Source organism: Saccopteryx leptura, chromosome 12 (genome assembly GCF_036850995.1).
Source record: "Saccopteryx leptura isolate mSacLep1 chromosome 12, mSacLep1_pri_phased_curated, whole genome shotgun sequence".
Taxonomy (NCBI): domain Eukaryota; kingdom Metazoa; phylum Chordata; class Mammalia; order Chiroptera; family Emballonuridae; genus Saccopteryx; species Saccopteryx leptura.
In genome coordinates, this window is record NC_089514.1 from 936,730 (window position 1) to 953,360 (window position 16,631).

General features: G+C 64.5%; 1 protein-coding gene across 9 annotated transcripts in view; it reads right to left on the bottom strand.

Moving 5' to 3' along the window:
- Positions 1–328: 328 nt before the first annotated feature.
- The window catches only part of TNS3 (tensin 3), a 146,098-nt gene continuing 129,795 nt past the window's right edge, over positions 329–16,631 (bottom strand). For 8 of the 9 annotated variants that reach the window (XM_066354229.1, XM_066354236.1, XM_066354230.1 and 5 more), the window contains 11 exons: positions 13,188–13,335; positions 12,456–13,102; positions 11,861–11,947; positions 10,271–10,402; positions 9,470–9,565; positions 8,641–8,718; positions 7,930–8,007; positions 3,704–3,872; positions 2,136–2,204; positions 2,029–2,055; positions 329–609 (listed from right to left, as the gene is read on the bottom strand). In XM_066354229.1, the coding sequence (XP_066210326.1) occupies positions 465–609; positions 2,029–2,055; positions 2,136–2,204; positions 3,704–3,872; positions 7,930–8,007; positions 8,641–8,718; positions 9,470–9,565; positions 10,271–10,402; positions 11,861–11,947; positions 12,456–13,102; positions 13,188–13,335 (1,676 nt within the window). In that variant the 3' untranslated portion in view covers positions 329–464. Of the gene's footprint in view, positions 637–2,028; positions 2,056–2,135; positions 2,205–3,703; positions 3,873–7,929; positions 8,008–8,640; positions 8,719–9,469; positions 9,566–10,270; positions 10,403–11,860; positions 11,948–12,455; positions 13,103–13,187; positions 13,336–16,631 lie in introns of all 9 variants that reach the window. The other variant, XM_066354227.1, reaches the window with a different exon arrangement.

Below are 16,631 nucleotides of genomic sequence, written 5' to 3' on the forward strand. Positions count from 1 at the left end.
TCCTCACAGCCCAGCTCGGGGTCCTGTCGTTCACACACCCAGTGTCCCGGGAGGGCCCGACCCGAGTGAACCTTCGTCACACGTGCGTCCCCTCGGAGGCTAATGGCATCTTCGTCCCAGGAGGGCAGAGGGCCCCGGGCGTCAGCTGGACAGGAGATGTCTGCAGCCATGGGGGCCACAGGCAGCTGTCCCTCGGGCCACGGCAGAGGGGGCTGGGTGTCCCCCCACCTCAGACGCCGGAGTGCAAGGCACATGGGAGGCTGTACTTTGTGTGGCCCAGGTGTGGAGCTGGGTGGGTGACCAGGAGCCCAATTCTGCCCAGGGAGGGCGGGGCTGCGGACACCTGGGCGCGTCGGGTGCAGTGAGGGTGCTGGACGCGCTGTGGGTTCCGGGAAGTCTGAGGAGCCAGAAGGCCAGGTCCCCGGGGGGCGGGGCACAGTGGGGGCCGTGCCGGCCCGAGGGGCTCAGATCTTCTTGGGGGAGCCGATCATGACCTTTGACACGAAGTTGACGATGGCGCTGGCCGGCTGCTCGGGGTCGTGCTCTGCGAACAGGTGGCAGATGTTGTCCGTGGCGCTGCCCTGCTTCCGCGCCACGAACCCAAAGACTCTGCGGAGAGAGGAAGGGGCAGCGGTCCTGTCTCGTCCTGCCAGGCCACGCGGGCGCCAGCACCTGCCTCCGAAACCCGCCAGGCCACGCGGGCGCCAGCACCTGCCTCCGAAACCTGCCAGGCCACGCGGGCGCCAGCACCTGCCTCCGAAACCTGCCAGGCCACGCGGGCGCCAGCACCTGCCTCCGAAACCTGCCAGGCCACGCGGGCGCCAGCACCTGCCTCCGAAACCCGCCGGGGCCCGGCACCGTGAGGGCACCTGCCGCTTGCTGGACACCTGCCGCCCCGCCCTGCCCCTTTGCGTCTTCCCAAACCCTGCGCAGGATGTGACTGCTCCACCTTCGCAGGTGACGGCCGCCGCCCCCAGCCCGGGACTCAATCACAGCGGCTTCTCCAGGCCTGGCCGCAGCCCTGCAGACACAGTCAGGGCGGGACCCTGAGCCCACGCCCCAGCGTCCTCGTGGGGGGCACTCTGTCCTCGGAGTCACATCGGACGGGAGCCCCGGCCACACGGGTGCTGACAGCCCAGGGCTGGCTCCTGTGCTCACGGAGGACATGTTGGTGACCCCCCACCTACGGGCCCGGCCCCCCCCCGGCCACCAAGGACACGGAAGGCAGTGGGTCAGCGATTTCTCAGAAGGACTGAAGCCGTGCTCTGAATGGGCTTCCCGGAGCCCCGGGCCTCACACAGTGACGGCCATTGTCCGTGTCCCTACCCCTGGCAGTCTTCCTGCTCCTCAGAGAAATGAAGGATTGTTTTGTTTAAGCTGAGCGGTCCCCACACCACGGGAGGGAGTGGCCGCGGGCAGTCCAGTCACCCAGATGGGTGGTCTGTGTCATGCGGCTGGACTGCAGCCAGCCCTGTGGCCGGAGCACGGGGCACCCGAATACTTTGTCAGACCCTGAGACAAAGGGGGACGGTGAAGGAGGACCCCTGGAAAGGACACCTGGGACTGGACCTTGCTGATCAACATCAGGGGGTGGGGGACATCCACCTGTGGGCGTGTGCCCGGCCCCACGCCGTCCTGGCCCCAGAGCAAGGGCGTGACATCACCTCCCTCATGAGCCCCATGCCATCCTGGCCCCAGAGCAGGGGCGTGACATCACCTCCCTCATGAGTCCCACGCCATCCTGGCCCCAGAGCAAGGGGCGTGACATCACCTCCCTCATGAGTCCCACGCCATCCTGGCCCCAGAGCAAGGGCGTGACATCACATCCCTCATGAGTCCCACGCCATCCTGACCCCAGAGCAAGGGGCGTGACATCACCTCCCTCATGAGCCCGTGCCCTCTGTGCGCACACACAGCTCTGCCTGCTCACGCCCGACCTGGCGACGCCGGCCTCGGCCCCTGAAGGCCAAGGCCCCCCACTCCCCACGAGGACCCTCCCGGGTCAGCACGAGTCCCGTGGTGGCTCACCTGGAGGCCTGGCCGTCTGCTATCCACCTGGCAAAGGAGAGAGAAGAGAGTTACGTCAGTTTCTCCACGGACTGCATGGGCCGGGGTCGGGGGCACACGGTTCTTACTTCCTGTCCTGCGGGTCCAGCGCGCAGAAGAGGACGCTGCTCACAGGGTAGTGCCTCCGGAAGAAGAGCCTGTGGGGACACGGGGGCTGAGGGTGACGGGCTGGCCCCGTGGGCAGAGCCTGTGGGGACACGGGGGCTGAGGGTGACGGGCTGGCCCCGTGGGCAGAGCCTGTGGGGACACGGGGGCTGAGGGTGACGGGCTGGCCCCTGGGCAGAGCCTGTGGGGACACGGGGCTGACGGTGACGGGCTGGCCCCGCGCCCACGAGGACGGGCCAGGAGCCCGGTCACGCTGCACAGGGCGGAGGAGGCGGCCCTGAGCTCAGCAGGGTCAGCGGGTGTGAGGCGGGCTGGGGGCACGGCACTCAGACTGGAAACGTCACCCGGGAACCGCCCACCAGTCCCCAGACAGGCACCCGAATCAGACACAATGACAGATCTGACGCCATGTTGTAAACTGTGAAGGGCTTTGCACACGGGGCCCTCGGGAAGTCCTGCCAACAATGAGCCAGCAGGGTCGCCGTGGGGCCACGGGGGACCCCTCTGTCCTCCATCCGGGTTCACACTCTGACCTCTGTTTCACTCGCCCGTCCTCCCAAGCCCTCTGAGCGTCACCCACAGCCTCCTGGTCGGGGACCCCACCCACATGCACAGCCCGGCCATCTGCCCTCCTCCTCCCCCTCCTTCTCCTCCTCCTCCCCCTCCTCCCTCTCCTCCCCTCCTCCCCCTCCTCCCCCTCCCTCCTTCCCCCTCCCCCTCCTCCCCCTCCTTCTCCTCCTCCCCCCCCCATGGAAGTCACGTGGGATGGAACTATCTACAGAGCTGGGTAGCACAATACTCTGTTACTCAGTAACTGGGAAGTAATTATTAGTCATTGTTAGATGTTGTCACGTGACAATTATATGACCTAGATACTGAAATATCACCCACTACCTAGACAGTCAGATGATATAATAACACAGTCACTCAGTCATTGGGCAACCGTTATAATAATTAATATTATCTTTATACTACAATTATACTACCTAGATAGCTATCTAGTCGGAGAGTACCGTATAACTGAGATAATTGAGAACCGTTGCTAATGTCAGTCTTCCTACGTGACTGTGTAACAGCGACATCACCTGGGCACCGAATACTGTCCACCAAGGTCACACTCTCCACCAGCACCGGGAGGTCATTTTACTGAAGCAAAGATGCCTGAATTCTGTCGGACTCAGCTCAGAGCGTTTTCACAGAAAGGACGTGAAACATTGTTGCATTTACAAGTTACACAGGGTGTGTGTGAGCTACTCAAAGGCCCAAACACATAGAACTATATATACCTATTGGTTTCTTTTTAATTTTACTGATCCCTAAGAAAAAAGCATCAACAAGGTACAGCTGGCTCCCAGGACGCCCGCCCGTGACAACAGGGAACCTGCAGGCAGACACTACTGGTCCTTCCTGGGACCGCAGCGCTAACTGGGATGACCGCGGTCGTGTCCAGAGCTGAGAGCTGAGTGCTGAGTGGCGAGCAGCCCCGGGTGTGAGCCCAGCCCCGCCCCACCGCCCGGCCGGCCACACTCACTTTCTCTGATTGTCGGTCAGGGTGATGCCCTGGGCGGACACCTTGAAGTGCACAATCGTGGACAGGGGCTGTGGCCGCTGGACCAGCGTGATGCTCAGGGCCTTCTGGATGGCCTGGTGGCCCGTGAGGGACTCCATCTCCACGGAGTTCAGGTACCACACGTTGCAGGCTGCAGGGACGGGAGGCAGCGTGTTAGCACGTCTGTGGGACCCACAGCAGCTGCCGATAGCGGCCTGGGGTCAAGGATCCGTGGCCGGTGCAGGTGCGTCAGAGGAAAATGTCTTATGTCCCTAATTCCGAGGTGAGGAGAGTGACTCGGGGACACACTCGTCCCGAGGCCAGTGCGGAGAACACTCACATCCTGGGGCCATGGGGACACTTCCGAAGCACTCTCTCTGCCCATGTCCCCATGGGAGGCTGGGCACCACCTCCGTGTCACCGTGCTCTGGGTGGGACAAGAGGCCGGCCACGGGTGAAGTGAAGAAACGCTGGACTGGGGGCCGGGCGGTCTGCACCCCGAGTCACAGCCCTGACTCGGCGGGGACCAGGGACAGCGTGCAGGGGACAGAGGACGGCGTGTGTCCGTGGCCCCGAGTACGTGAGGCAGAGCTGTGACACCATCAGTGCCCCCACAGCACTGGGTGTCTGTCCACCAGGTGGCCTTCCTGGAAAACAACTTGGCCACGTGGATCGGGTCAGAACCACCAGCACCCGGGAGGTCACCTAGAAGTCTCGCTTCTGAGGGGACGGGGGACACGCCCGTGACGCGTCAGGCAGCCATCCTGGGGGGGGGGAGGACATCCCGCCCCCTCTCATCACAGAGGGAAATGCTGGCGAGGACGGGGGCGGCTCAGGTCCCCTGGAAGGAACACCCCGCAGCCAGCGGTGGTCGCCGTGGAAACCACGGCTGCCGGGAACCGCCCAGGTGAGTGGGAAAAGCAGCACCAGGCCGCGTCCATGCGCCGACGCGGACTCTGAAGTGGAAAGCATGTGTCGTGTGGGCAGCAGCTGGACAGCTGCCAGGCCCCTCTGGGCTCAGGGGGGGCCCGTCTCCCTCTGGTTTCGGGGGGATCTCTGGGGCGCTGACCAGCCGTCACCCAGGAGGAAAGAACAATTAGTTTCTGCTCTAACAACGACGTCCTGCCAGGTTGGCGCAGCCTGAATTGGGGGCAGGTTGGCCACCCCCCGCGGCCAGGCTCTGTCCTGGCGTTCTGACCGCGTCCCCCGTGTCCTCTGAAGGAGCAGGGGTCGGCATTTGGGGACCTCTCCCCCTCCCCACAGGCAGAGCTGCTGCTGAGCTCACGCAGCCCGAGCCCCTCGTCCGCAGTAGACAGAGGGCCCGCAGGGCTCCGCTGGGTCTGCCCCACGGGGCCTCGCCAGTCCCCACGGGGACGGCCAGTCCCTCCCACACGTGCTCCTGTCCAGGGATGTGGAGCCGTGAAGCCCAGTGTGTCCGGGACAGCCAGTGCCACCAGCCCCAGCACGGCACGCTGTGTGCACAGCTGAGCTGCTCCGAACGCCCTGTGGCCCTGCGGGGAACGGTCCTCAGACCCTGGGGACATGGGTCCCGAACGCAGCCATGTGGAACTCGGAGGGGAGGCGTCCCGTGGGAGGGAAGAGGTTCTGGGACACTGGAGACAAGCTCAGTGAGCCCCCCCCATGGGGAGCCGGGTCCCACGACGGACCTGACACAGCTGCCAGCAATGGGGACCTCCAGCGTGTCTGCAGGACCACGGGTGGACCTGTGACGCCCCCCCGGGGGGATGGGGGGTCACTCAGGATCTGCGTGTGACTCACTCCCCCTCTCTGTTCTGCATCTCCCTTTCCAGCTTGGAGAACACACATGACTTTCATACAGAAAACCTTACGTCACCATCCAGCGAGTGACAACTGCCACCCCCAGGCTCGCGGGAAGCCCGCCAGAAAGAAGTCTGGTACCAACGCCTCTTTTCAGGACGAGTACGGCACAGCCCGCTGCTTCCACAAGAACCAGTTAAGCACCGGAAGCTACACGCAGTCAACAGAACGATTCTAGAGCCTGGAGCAAACTCACGATCAGCAACCATCAAGGGAAAGGATGAGACTGAGGAGATCTGAGTGTGCGCCTCGTGCTAGGAGCGTCTGGCCCGGCCGATACTCCTGCCTCAGTTTCCCCGACTCCATGTGAGAACAGAGGGGAGGGGACAGTCCCGGACGGCCACGGCGAGTCCAGGACTCGAGACTTCTAAGTGGATCAGGACGACACGTGAGACCTGGCGTACGGAAAAGCTTCACTCCAGCTCCTCACCGCGATCGGGAGCTGAGCTGCGGGACCTCCTCCTGACCGGGGCCGCTCTGCCCATCCGAACCACCTCTCGGACCTCCCGGGAGACAGTCCCTGCTCCTGGTCCGGTTCCTCGTCTCCTCCGCCGTGAGGGCGTCAGGAGAACTCATGCCATTGCAAGTGACACGAGATTCTCAAGGACACGAGCGTGACGGGGCCCCGGTCCACCTCCCCTCAGTCAATGCCCGACTGGCAGGATCAGCTAGGACCCCAGGTCCTGACTGAGCTCCTGTCCCCTGAAACGCGCCCCCCTGTAGAGTTATTGACAGGTGCTATGCGTTATTGAGAGATGAGAAAGTTTAACAGTGATCAAAACAGAACGAGAAACTTGAGTACTTAGAAATCGAGGCTGTGATGAGCCCTGGTGGGGCTCCCGGACCACCTCCCACGGGCCTGGGGCAGGGCTCTCATCTGTGGCGTGGGGACCACTGCCTCGCACAGCGGCCGCGGGTGTCACTCGGGCCCCAGCCCTCTCTCCATCGGGGGCCACACAGGGGAAGGACAAAGCCACACGGAAGCCCCTCCTGTTGTGCCGAAGAAGTGGGTTTACACGGAGGCAGAGCCACGGCAGCTTTGTGCCCACGTCCCAGGTCCCCCGGCCTCATTCACCTGGTCCCCACGGCCTGCATGGGGGTGACGTGACCACTGCGCCTGTCCCTGGACTCTCGGGAAGGGAGACTGCAGGACACCTGCTCTTTGGAAAGCGGGGGAGGGACAGACGGACACCTTCTGCGCTGCGGCATCTCGGCTGGAGAAGGCGCTCAGAGGAACGCTCTCCTTCTGGGCCGTGGGGGAAAGGTCTTGTGCTGAGGTCTGCAGGGCCAGGCGATGGGCTAGGCCGGGCAGTGGTCAGCACTCATGAGTCAACAGAGCCACATATCAACAGGACAACGACCGAAACTTCTTTTGAAAGCCAAATTTTATAAACTTAAACTACATAGGTAGGTGTGTTCCTTTATCGAGGTAGCGCCTGCACGTGGTATTTTGTGGAAGAGCCACACTCAAGGGGCCGAAGAGCCGCACGTGGCTCGCGAGCCGCGGTTTGCCAACCACGGGTAGGGGTCTCAACCTCGAGAAGCAGAGCCTGGACTTGAACCCAGGACCGTCACAACCACCCTATTCACTTCGAGAGTCAGGTTCTGGCGCGCTTGGGCCAACTCCTCTCTGTCCTGGCCACGGGGAACTGGCCCTTGAAGGAAACGCTAAGGAGTTCAGCAGGAACACACCCCCTCCGGAAGCAGAGAGATCTCACTGTCACCGGGTCACAGGCACCACGGTGCATGTGGTAACGGAGAGAGAGCACACAGGAGGAGAACGCAAACCACGCAGAGGACGGGACAGCATGTGCGCCCAGAGGGACCCCGGCAGAAACTGTGGCCTCCGGGTGACGATGGGGGTTCCTCCGTTGTGACCAGCGGGCCACCCGCTGGTGGGGGTGCGCACAGTGGGGACACTGTGAGCCGGGGGCAGGAGCCGATAGAAACCCAGTCGTTTCCGCTCAGTTTTACTGGGAACCTGAAACTGGTCTCAAAGACGCAGTCCACCCACAGAAAAGGAACGGGCCCGGGGGGCCTGCCCTGGGCGTCAGGGTCACTCTGGGTGGCCGGAGGGCGGGGTCACACCCTTGGCTCATTCAGGTGACACACTGAGTCACTTCTGACCGCGTACCCTGGCCGCTGGAAGGGCAGGTCACCCACGTCCTGTCTCTCACCACGTCTCCCCCAGAATGAACCCGGCACCGGACACTTCTCCGGCTGCACTGGCCTCGTTTCGGTCAGAGGGACATTTCCAGCCTGTTGGAGTCGCCTTCGGGCCGTCACACGAGCAGAACCGTCAGTCACGCGGGAGAGGAGACCCAGAGGCTGGGGCGGGGGCGGGACCGGGACGAGAGGCCCTGACTGACCTGCGCCTTGCTTCAGCAGCTCCGCCGCGGAGTTGGCCGCCGTCTGCGGAGAACTTTCCACGATTTCGTCCAACGGGTCTGCACGAAGGGACAGGAAGACGGGAAACTGAGTCCGGCCCGCCTGGGAGAACGTCCCCGACCACGCGAGACGCTCGTGACTGAATTCCCGGACGGTGACGGGCTTCGCAACAAACTGTTCAGCCCGTTCCTTTCTGAGTGACAGCTGGGCGGGTGCGGTCCAGCAAACAGCTTCCTGGCCGCTGACTTAACTTACGCAAATGAGTGAATTATAAAAGGTGTACGACACGGAGCTAGACCCTGAATTCCTCATCACGGGATATGACAGAGTAATGTGATGCTGTGGGCGCCTTGATTCTTAATTCTTTTACTGTGAATATTTTCATAAAAGGTCGAGAGCCATCGGCCTAACCCCCCAAACCCAGCAGTAGCAACATCGTGCCGATTCTGTAGAACCCAAAACTCGACCGTCAGTGACCTCGAAGGCCCTCGGTCCAAGCATTTTGTGTCTTTCGGCTACAGAATTCTGCCCTGCAGAACCTCTCACAAAGCCAGGGCTTTGCCGACCAGGCCGAGGACGGGGTCACCTTCTCCGCGTTCATCAGGGCTGACCCGTGGGGCACGGCTGTTCCCCCCGTGGGTCCCGACCGCGTGCTGGGTCACAGAGCGGGGTGGCCGGGCCCAGCCGCGTACCTCTGTCTGGGATGAGCAGCTTGCAGGGCAAGGCCAGGGGCGTGATGGAGTGCTGGCACACCAGGGCGGTCAGGCTCCCTGCGGACGGGCGGAGACGGGAGTGAGCAGGGGCAGCCCCACCTGCTGCAGAGGGCGCGGACGCCGCGCTTCGCTTCGGAGGGACCGTGTGCAAAACCAGGAGGGCTGGGGGAGGGGCGGCAGTGACGCTCAGCAGACATGTCACCGTGTCATGAGAAGGAACCACAGCCTGTGAGTCAGAGCAGCAGCTGCCATGCTGTCTTGGGAACAGGGACAGGGACGGGGAGGGCTGCTGGGGCCACGAGAGAGCGAGCCCAGGCCACGCCCAGGCGCTCAGGGCCTGCAACCTCACCCGATGGGGAGGAAGGCCCCGTGGGACGGCCACTCACTGCCCCGCCCACCTGTCCAGGCCCCGCCCGGGCTTCCCACAGGCGGGTGCGGAAGCTTTCAGAACAATTTCCTATCCGGTTTATTTTAGAGGAGGTGGTTCAGGTGAGAGAGGAGTCCCAGAACTAGGGACTCAAGGAAGAGGCTGCGAGGGACGCTCGCCAGAGTGACGGCCCCAGGTGCCGGGGGGGGGGGGGGGGCCGTGTGTACTGGGGGCCCATGTGCTCAGCCCAGGTGCTGGGGGCCGTGTGTACTGGGGGCCCATGTGCTCAGCCTGTGTGCCAGGGGCCGTGTGCAGGGGGGTGGGGGCTGTGTGCTGGGGGCCGTGTGCAGGGGCCACGTGCTCAGCCTGTGTGCTGGGGGCCCTGTGCTGGGGGCCCTGTGCCGGGCCCGAGTGCCGCAGGCATGCCCCCCCCCCACCTACCGAAGTACGGCTCGTTGGAGCAGCCTTTCAGCCGCACGCCCTTGGGGGTGCACTCGATCAGGAAGTGCCGGACCAGCTCGTTGGCCAGGTCTCCCGCTGTGGTCGGATGGAACAGAAAGAAGAGTTTGCAGACACCGAGCACGGGGGATGGGCGGATGCAGTCGGAGCCAGGACCTGCCCGGGGGGCCGCCCTGCGACAGGTCTGACCCCGCCCGCCCGCGCACACGCCGGTGGACACACGCATGTGGAACCGGACAGGAGAGAGGCACTGTCCGCCCCGAGAAGGGACAACGTGGTGCCGGGCTCTTTGATCCCGGGTGCAGGACGAGCAGCGCGCATGCAGTGTGGCCTTTTTACAAGAACAGGGGTGCGGGCCACCCGCACGGGAGACGGTCACCGCGGGGCTGGAGGGCGGACGCCTTGACTTACTGCCCGTCTCTGGGCAATGCAGAGGACCACCCGTTCAAGGCAATAAAGAAACAAAATTTACAAATAATTAACCACTTTTTTTTTTAACAAAAACTGCTTAATAAAATGCAACCGCAAAAGTAGATCCTCAACAGGACACCTGTGAGCGCGGCTCTGACATCGTCTCAGAGACAGACAGAACCTCGCGACCTGGCGTGGGAGGGCGGCGCGTGCGTGGGCGGTGCGGGCGGGGCACGTGGGCGGGGCGGCGGGTGGACTGGGCGGTGCATGGCCAGGCAGCGCGTGGGCGGGGCAGGCGGGGCACGTGGAGGGGGGGCAGCGTGGGCAGGGCTGCGGGTGGACTGGGCAGCATGTGGGCGGGGCGGTACACACCTTTCTTGTTCAGCTGCAGGACGGAGGGCGGGGGTGTGGCCACCTTCATGGCCAGGCCGTAGGCGCCGCGGAAGGAATGGCTGTCGCGGACAATGAACGACCCCGGCTCCTTGTCCTTCAGCATGGCGATCGCTGGAGGAAGCAGAGGGGCGTGAGGGTCGCACCGTGACCCCCGGGGAAGCAAGGGGCCAGTGGGCGTGGCCCTTCCCGACAGTTAAAACAAAACCCAAACAGAGCCCACAGGCAGCTCTCCCACTGGGGGCAGCCGGCCCGCCCACGGGACAGTCCTCTGTGTTAGTGTCCTCCTTATAAACCTGGAAAGTGACCCTTTCACAGGTCAGCCTTTGTGGAAGCAGCACCACCCAAAGGCACCCTCTCCGTGTGCAGCTGAGATCAGACAGACAGCCAAGGGCGTCTCCACTCAGCACCCCAGGGAGTTACCTGCTTCCCCGCCAGCCCAGCCCCCTGGTCTAGAATGCTGCTCTCGTGGAAGAAGGGGTCCACGTGGAAGCTTCTAGAACAAGGTGCTTGCCCAGCACCTGTCAGTCTGTCCAGCCAGCCAAAGGCCAGGCGCTGGTGCAGACGGTCAGTCGTGGGATAGTTTTGCCACGAGTGCAGGGAAGGGCTGGGAACAGAGCCCTGACTCCTGGGGCTCCGCTCGTCCACAACGGGCCAGGTCAGGGAACGGGAGGTCGCTGGGCCGGGGGCTCCGCCCTCGTTATCTGACAACAGCGTCACTGAGCTCAGTGGAAAAAGCATGTTCTGACCACCGTCACCGTCTGCTGAATTTAACGGAGTAACTTTGCTGCGGAACCTGGACAGAGCTGTGTGTGGTCACTTCATCTCTGCGTCCAGGCATTTGCGCCAGACCCCAAGGCTGAGACCCCGGCACGGAGTGGCCCGGGGCTGAGTGGGGACCTCAGTGGTCACCGCACCTGCCCTCCCTGGGCTAGGCTGTGACACCCCCTCTCTCAGCCGCCACCAGGAAGTCCCTGGAGAACTTCCATTTCCGGTGACTTGGCCGCTCCTGAGCCAGTCACATGCCACCCTCAGAGTGACACCCCGTGTGGCCGTGTCGTAGCCTCTACCAGGCAGCAGTGTCCGAGTGGAGGCCAGCATGCTGTGGGGCCAGGGTGCTGCAGCGGGGATGACCGCTGTCCCCCACTCGTCACCGACACGTTCCCGTTAGAAGTGACACCGGACTCGGCTGCTGAAAACGACGGTGGCTTTTCTTCCCGGCCCCCGAGCCGCACCAGACGGGGTGGCGACCACGAGGTGGCCGATCGGTCCACCAGCAGGCCTGCTACTCTGCGCTCCTGTCGGCCGTGTGGACAAACGCCGTGTGCACAAGCAGGGACCCTGGACAGGTGTCGTCCTTGCTGACCCTCGGCCCTGGGCGGGGACGCTGGGGACTGTCCTGTCACTCCTGGCTGTCGCAGGGCTACGCAGAGTGGTGTGCGGCCCGGGCAGCTCCCTCCCTGGACCCCAGCCTCTCCTGTCCTCACGGGGAGGGTGGTGCTTCCCCAGGCCTGCAGCCCCTCTGAGAGCTCCGCCCCCCCCCCCACGGTGCCGCACCCGGCTGCCACGCACCTTGCTCCCGGGAGATGTCCGCCTTGTACCAGAACTTGGAGGTGTCCTGCACAAAGTTCACCGACACCGGCTTGTCACCTGGATTGTCTGCAAAACAGAATTCACGGTCGCTCTGACGCAGCCCCACCTCCGGGAACGGAAGGAAGCCCAGGCCCCCCCCAGGTGGATGGGGCGCTCTGTTCCACCACAGGGAGGTGAGGCAAGGACGGGGGGACCTCGAGACCGGGCGCCCGACACCCCAACAGCACGTCGTCGGGGAGACAGGAGCACTGTCGGGACTTAGCGATGCCTGGATCTTCTCAACGCAGAACTGGCCGTGATTAATTGTAAATGAATTCACTTAATTCCAATAGAACAAGGTTATTTCTGGGGACACTGGTGCTGAGTGAACAGAGAAAGGGAAGCAGGGCAGAGCCTGCGCGTTGGCTGCGGGGAGGACCCCGTGGACACAGCAGAAGCCAGGGGCCAGGAGACGGAACCACCCGGTCGCTCCGGCGTGTCGGACACGCCCGGCTCACAAGGGGCTGCGCTGCCTCCAGGCCCGAGGGCACCCGGGTCCCTCCCGAGGGGCCACCCAGCAGACAGACACACGCACCTGGACCGGAAGCGGCTGCGTCCGGGGGCTTGGAGAAGTCCGGGAGAACGTTTGGGAAGGGGATGCTCATGGTGCTGCCGCTGTGGGGGCTGGAGAAGCCGCTGGAGGAGGGCGAGACGGAGCCGAGGGAGTGGTCCCCCTCCGAGGCCCGCTTCTTCTCGGGCAGGGGCGGCTGCCCAGGCAGGGGCAGGCCGGGGCCCTGCAGGCCGGGGCCGTGGTGGTCGCCGTGTCCGGGCGCCACCGTGAGGAAGCCGTGAGGCAGGAAGCCGTTGTCGACAGCCGCCGCTGCCCGCACGGCGCCGAGAGGCTGGGGGGCCGCGTGGGAGCCGGCCAGCAGGGCCCCAGAGTCCTCCCCAGGGGCCAGGCTGCTGCCCGCGGGGGCCGGGCCGAAGCCCAGGAAGGTCTGGCCGCTGGGGTGGCCCCGCGCCTCTGGCGGCTCCGTCAGCGCCAGCAAGTGGCCGTGGCCGTGGAAAGGCGCCTGCAGCCCGGCCGGCGGGAGGTGTGGCCGCCCAGGGCCGGGGCCATCCTTGCCGGGGCCCGGGAACTCGCTGCTGCCGAGAAGGCTTCCTGGGGGCCGGCTGCCCCCCGGCAGACCCTGCGTGGGTTTGGGGCTGGTGTCCACCCACTGCTGCTCGGCGGCCGGGGGGCTGTTCAGGAGACAAACCAGTCAGAGCAGGTCCGAGGCAGCAGGTGAGTCAGCCACAGCCCAGGCCACGGGAGCCCCCCGCTGACCTGTCCCTCCACGAGCCGGGGCTGCCGCTGGCGACGGCGCAGGACGAGGCAAACAGCCGCGGGAAGGGCGGCGCGGCGGGCTGGGGTCCCACGGGGCTCTCGGACATCCCCACGGCGTGACCGAGGGCCTCAGGGCAGCCGCGGGGCTCTGCAGCGGGACAGAGAGCAGAGGGACTCGGTCACTTTCCTGTCCGGAGGGAACGCGGTCCCCTCTGACGCTGCCCGCTGCAGGAGCAGGTGCCCGGCGTCCCTGAGAGGGCGTCACGCCTGCCGCACGGTCCACGCACAGCCCCCAGTGTCGGCCTCGCTCACAGCTCTCCACGTGGACGCACGCTGCTGTCCTCATGGGGGCACAGAGTCACCCCCTGGGGACCGGTTCTCCCTGAGTGACCGACGTGCCGTGTTGACAATCAGGGTGTTTCTCACTTTAAAGGGGGCAAGGGCCCCCCCTCTGCCAGTGACCACCATGCTGGCTGGGAGGGTGTGAGGCCCGCGGCCAAGGCCGGCTGGGTTCACACGGGGGTTGGGTTGACCACAGAAGCACCGCGGAGCTGAGAGGCGCTGGGCCATTCCCACTGACTGGACTCTCGCAGCAGCAGGGGAGGGAACAGGCGGAGAGAAGCTTCTCACGGTGGCCAGGAGCTCCGCGCAGGCGGACGGCACCTGTAGCCTTAGGCTCCACACACACGTGTGCACACACACACATGCACATGCACACACGTGGCGTTGCTGCGTGCTCACGCGCTGGTTGTGCAAAGTGCTTGCAACCAGGAAACCAGCGAGCAGGCCTGACAGCTGTTCTCCCCACAGAGGGCACGGGCCCCCTTGGGTCTCACACCCCAGACCCCCCTGCGGGGCCCCCGCCACTCAGCCGCTGAGGAGCCGAGAGCGTGCGCCCCGCTGCTGGGACGCCAACCCCGCGCTCCCTCAGATCCCAGGCGGCCGCTGACGAGATGCCCGTCTACCCGCATCCCGCACCTCCGTTCTTTCCGAGCATTTTAAAAACCTCACTTTAAAAAACTGATGATGATGATAATAAGCTTTAGGAACTGAACAGAGCAGCCTGGTCGGCGACACGGAGAGCCATGCAGGTCACGGTCCTGCTGTGGGGCAGGGAGGGCCCGAGTGAGAGCAGGATCGTTGAGAAAGCTCCACAGCACTTGAGGAACTCAGTACCGGGACGGGGGCGGGTCAGGCGCCCACGGCTGTCCCCCAGCCCCGCCTCAGGCCGTTCCCCCTGGGGACTGGGAGGACATGGGCTGGTGGCCAGACAGAGCCCGTGGTCAGGGCTGTGGCTGGGAATTAGACGGGTCCTGAGACCGTCTTTCGTGTGGACTTTGAACGCCAAGTCCTGCGGGGGCAGAACGCCATCCCGGCAGGCGCTGCTAAGATTGTTTATAGGAAGCAGCTGACCCTGTGGCCTCTTCCTGCACACCCGGAAGGTATTAGTTAATGATCCTTCTCTGCACCTGAGTCCACTGTAGACTAATGTGACCCAGGCTCTGCTGATCTGCTTGATGAGCAAAGAGACCAATAAACACGATGAGGCTGCAGAGATCTGGGCTCTCAGTCCTGGAGGCCGGGAGTCCCCTGGACCCATCTTTTCTCTGTGTTGTGTCTTGTGTGTGTTTTGTTAAGTCCTGCAGTGCCTCCCTCTCGTGCACGCCCACGGCCGAGCTGGTCCCGGCATGTGGCCATCCCAGGGCTGTGGGGAGACAGAAGTCGGGCAGCCAGGAGCCCGGAGGGAGGGGCTGCAGGGCAGGAGGAACACTCGGGGCCCCTCTGACCCCGACTCTGCGGCCGAGAGCCAGCACCGCCACCGAGAAGGCGGCCAGCACCGCCACCGAGAAGGCGGCCAGCACCATCACCGAGAAGGCAGCCAGCACCGACCGCTGCAGGAAGCCAGAGCCAGCGTGAGGGCGGGCGCCCACAGGGCAGGGGCCGGGGCACAGACCGTGGGCGCTCAAGGCATTTACTGGGGATTCAAGGCGCCACCCCTAAGGGCCGGAGGCTGGAGAGCAAGCCCCAGGCTCAGGTCAGCCCTGACCACGTCCTCCCCAGGGATAACCCACCTCCTGAGCTCACCTCCATCTGCCTGTCCACCCATCCATCAATTCTTCTGTTTATCAATCCATCTATTGACTCACTCATCTATCGTTTACCTATCCATCCATCCATCCATCCATCCATCCATCCATCCCATCCTCCAGGAAGACAGCCTGTGACCCTCCCTCCCTTTGCATGGAGCCCGAGACGTCCACCAGGTGAGGCGTGAACTCTGTCCCCTTCCTTGCGTGCCTGTTCCCGGACCCAGTGGCACCTGTCACAGCTCAGAGCTGACTCAGGTCTCACTGGGGTCCGCTGAGTCCCTGCCCGAGGGACGGCACTTTAAAGACCTGGGCACAGAGACACCGGCTTCCCGCCCGCCCATCCCGCCAGCCCAGGCCTCGGGGCCTCAGAGACACGCAGCTGGTGGCCACTGCCACCCACCCCACAGACGCCCCAGAGAGACACACAGCTGCTGGCCACTGCCACCCACCCCACAGACACCCCAGAGACACACACAGCTGGTGGCCACTGCCACCCACCCCACAGACACCCCAGAGAGACACACAGCTGCTGGCCACTGCCACCCACCCCACAGACACCCCAGAGACACACACAGCTGGTGGCCACTGCCACCCATCCCACAGACGCCCCAGAGAGACACGCAGCTGCTGGCCACTGCCACCCATCCCACAGACGCCCCAGAGACACACACAGCTGGTGGCCACTGCCACCCACCCCACAGACGCCCCAGAGACACACACAGCTGGTGGCCACTGCCACCCACCCCACAGACGCCCCAGAGAGACACACAGCTGCTGGCCACTGCCACCCACCCCACAGACGCCCCAGAGAGACACACACAGCTGGCCACTGCCACCCACCCCACAGACGCCCCAGAGACACACACAGCTGCTGGCCACTGCCACCCACCCCACAGACGCCCCAGAGACACACACAGCTGCTGGCCACTGCCACCCACCCCACAGACGCCCCAGAGACACACACAGCTGCTGGCCACTGCCACCCACCCCACAGACGCCCCAGAGAGACACACACAGCTGGCCACTGCCACCCACCCCACAGACGCCCCAGAGAGACACACACAGCTGGCCACTGCCACCCACCCCACAGACGCCCCAGAGAGACACACGCAGCTGGTGGCCACTGCCACCCACCCCACAGACACCCCAGAGAGACACACAGCTGCTGGCCACTGCCACCCACCCCACAGACGCCCCAGAGACACACACAGCTGGTGGCCACTGCCATCCACCCCACAGACGCCCCAGAGAGACACACAGCTGCTGGCCACTGCCACCCACCCCACAGACGCCCCAGAGAGACACACAGCTGGTGGCCACTGCCACCCACCCCACAGACGCCCCAGAGAGACAC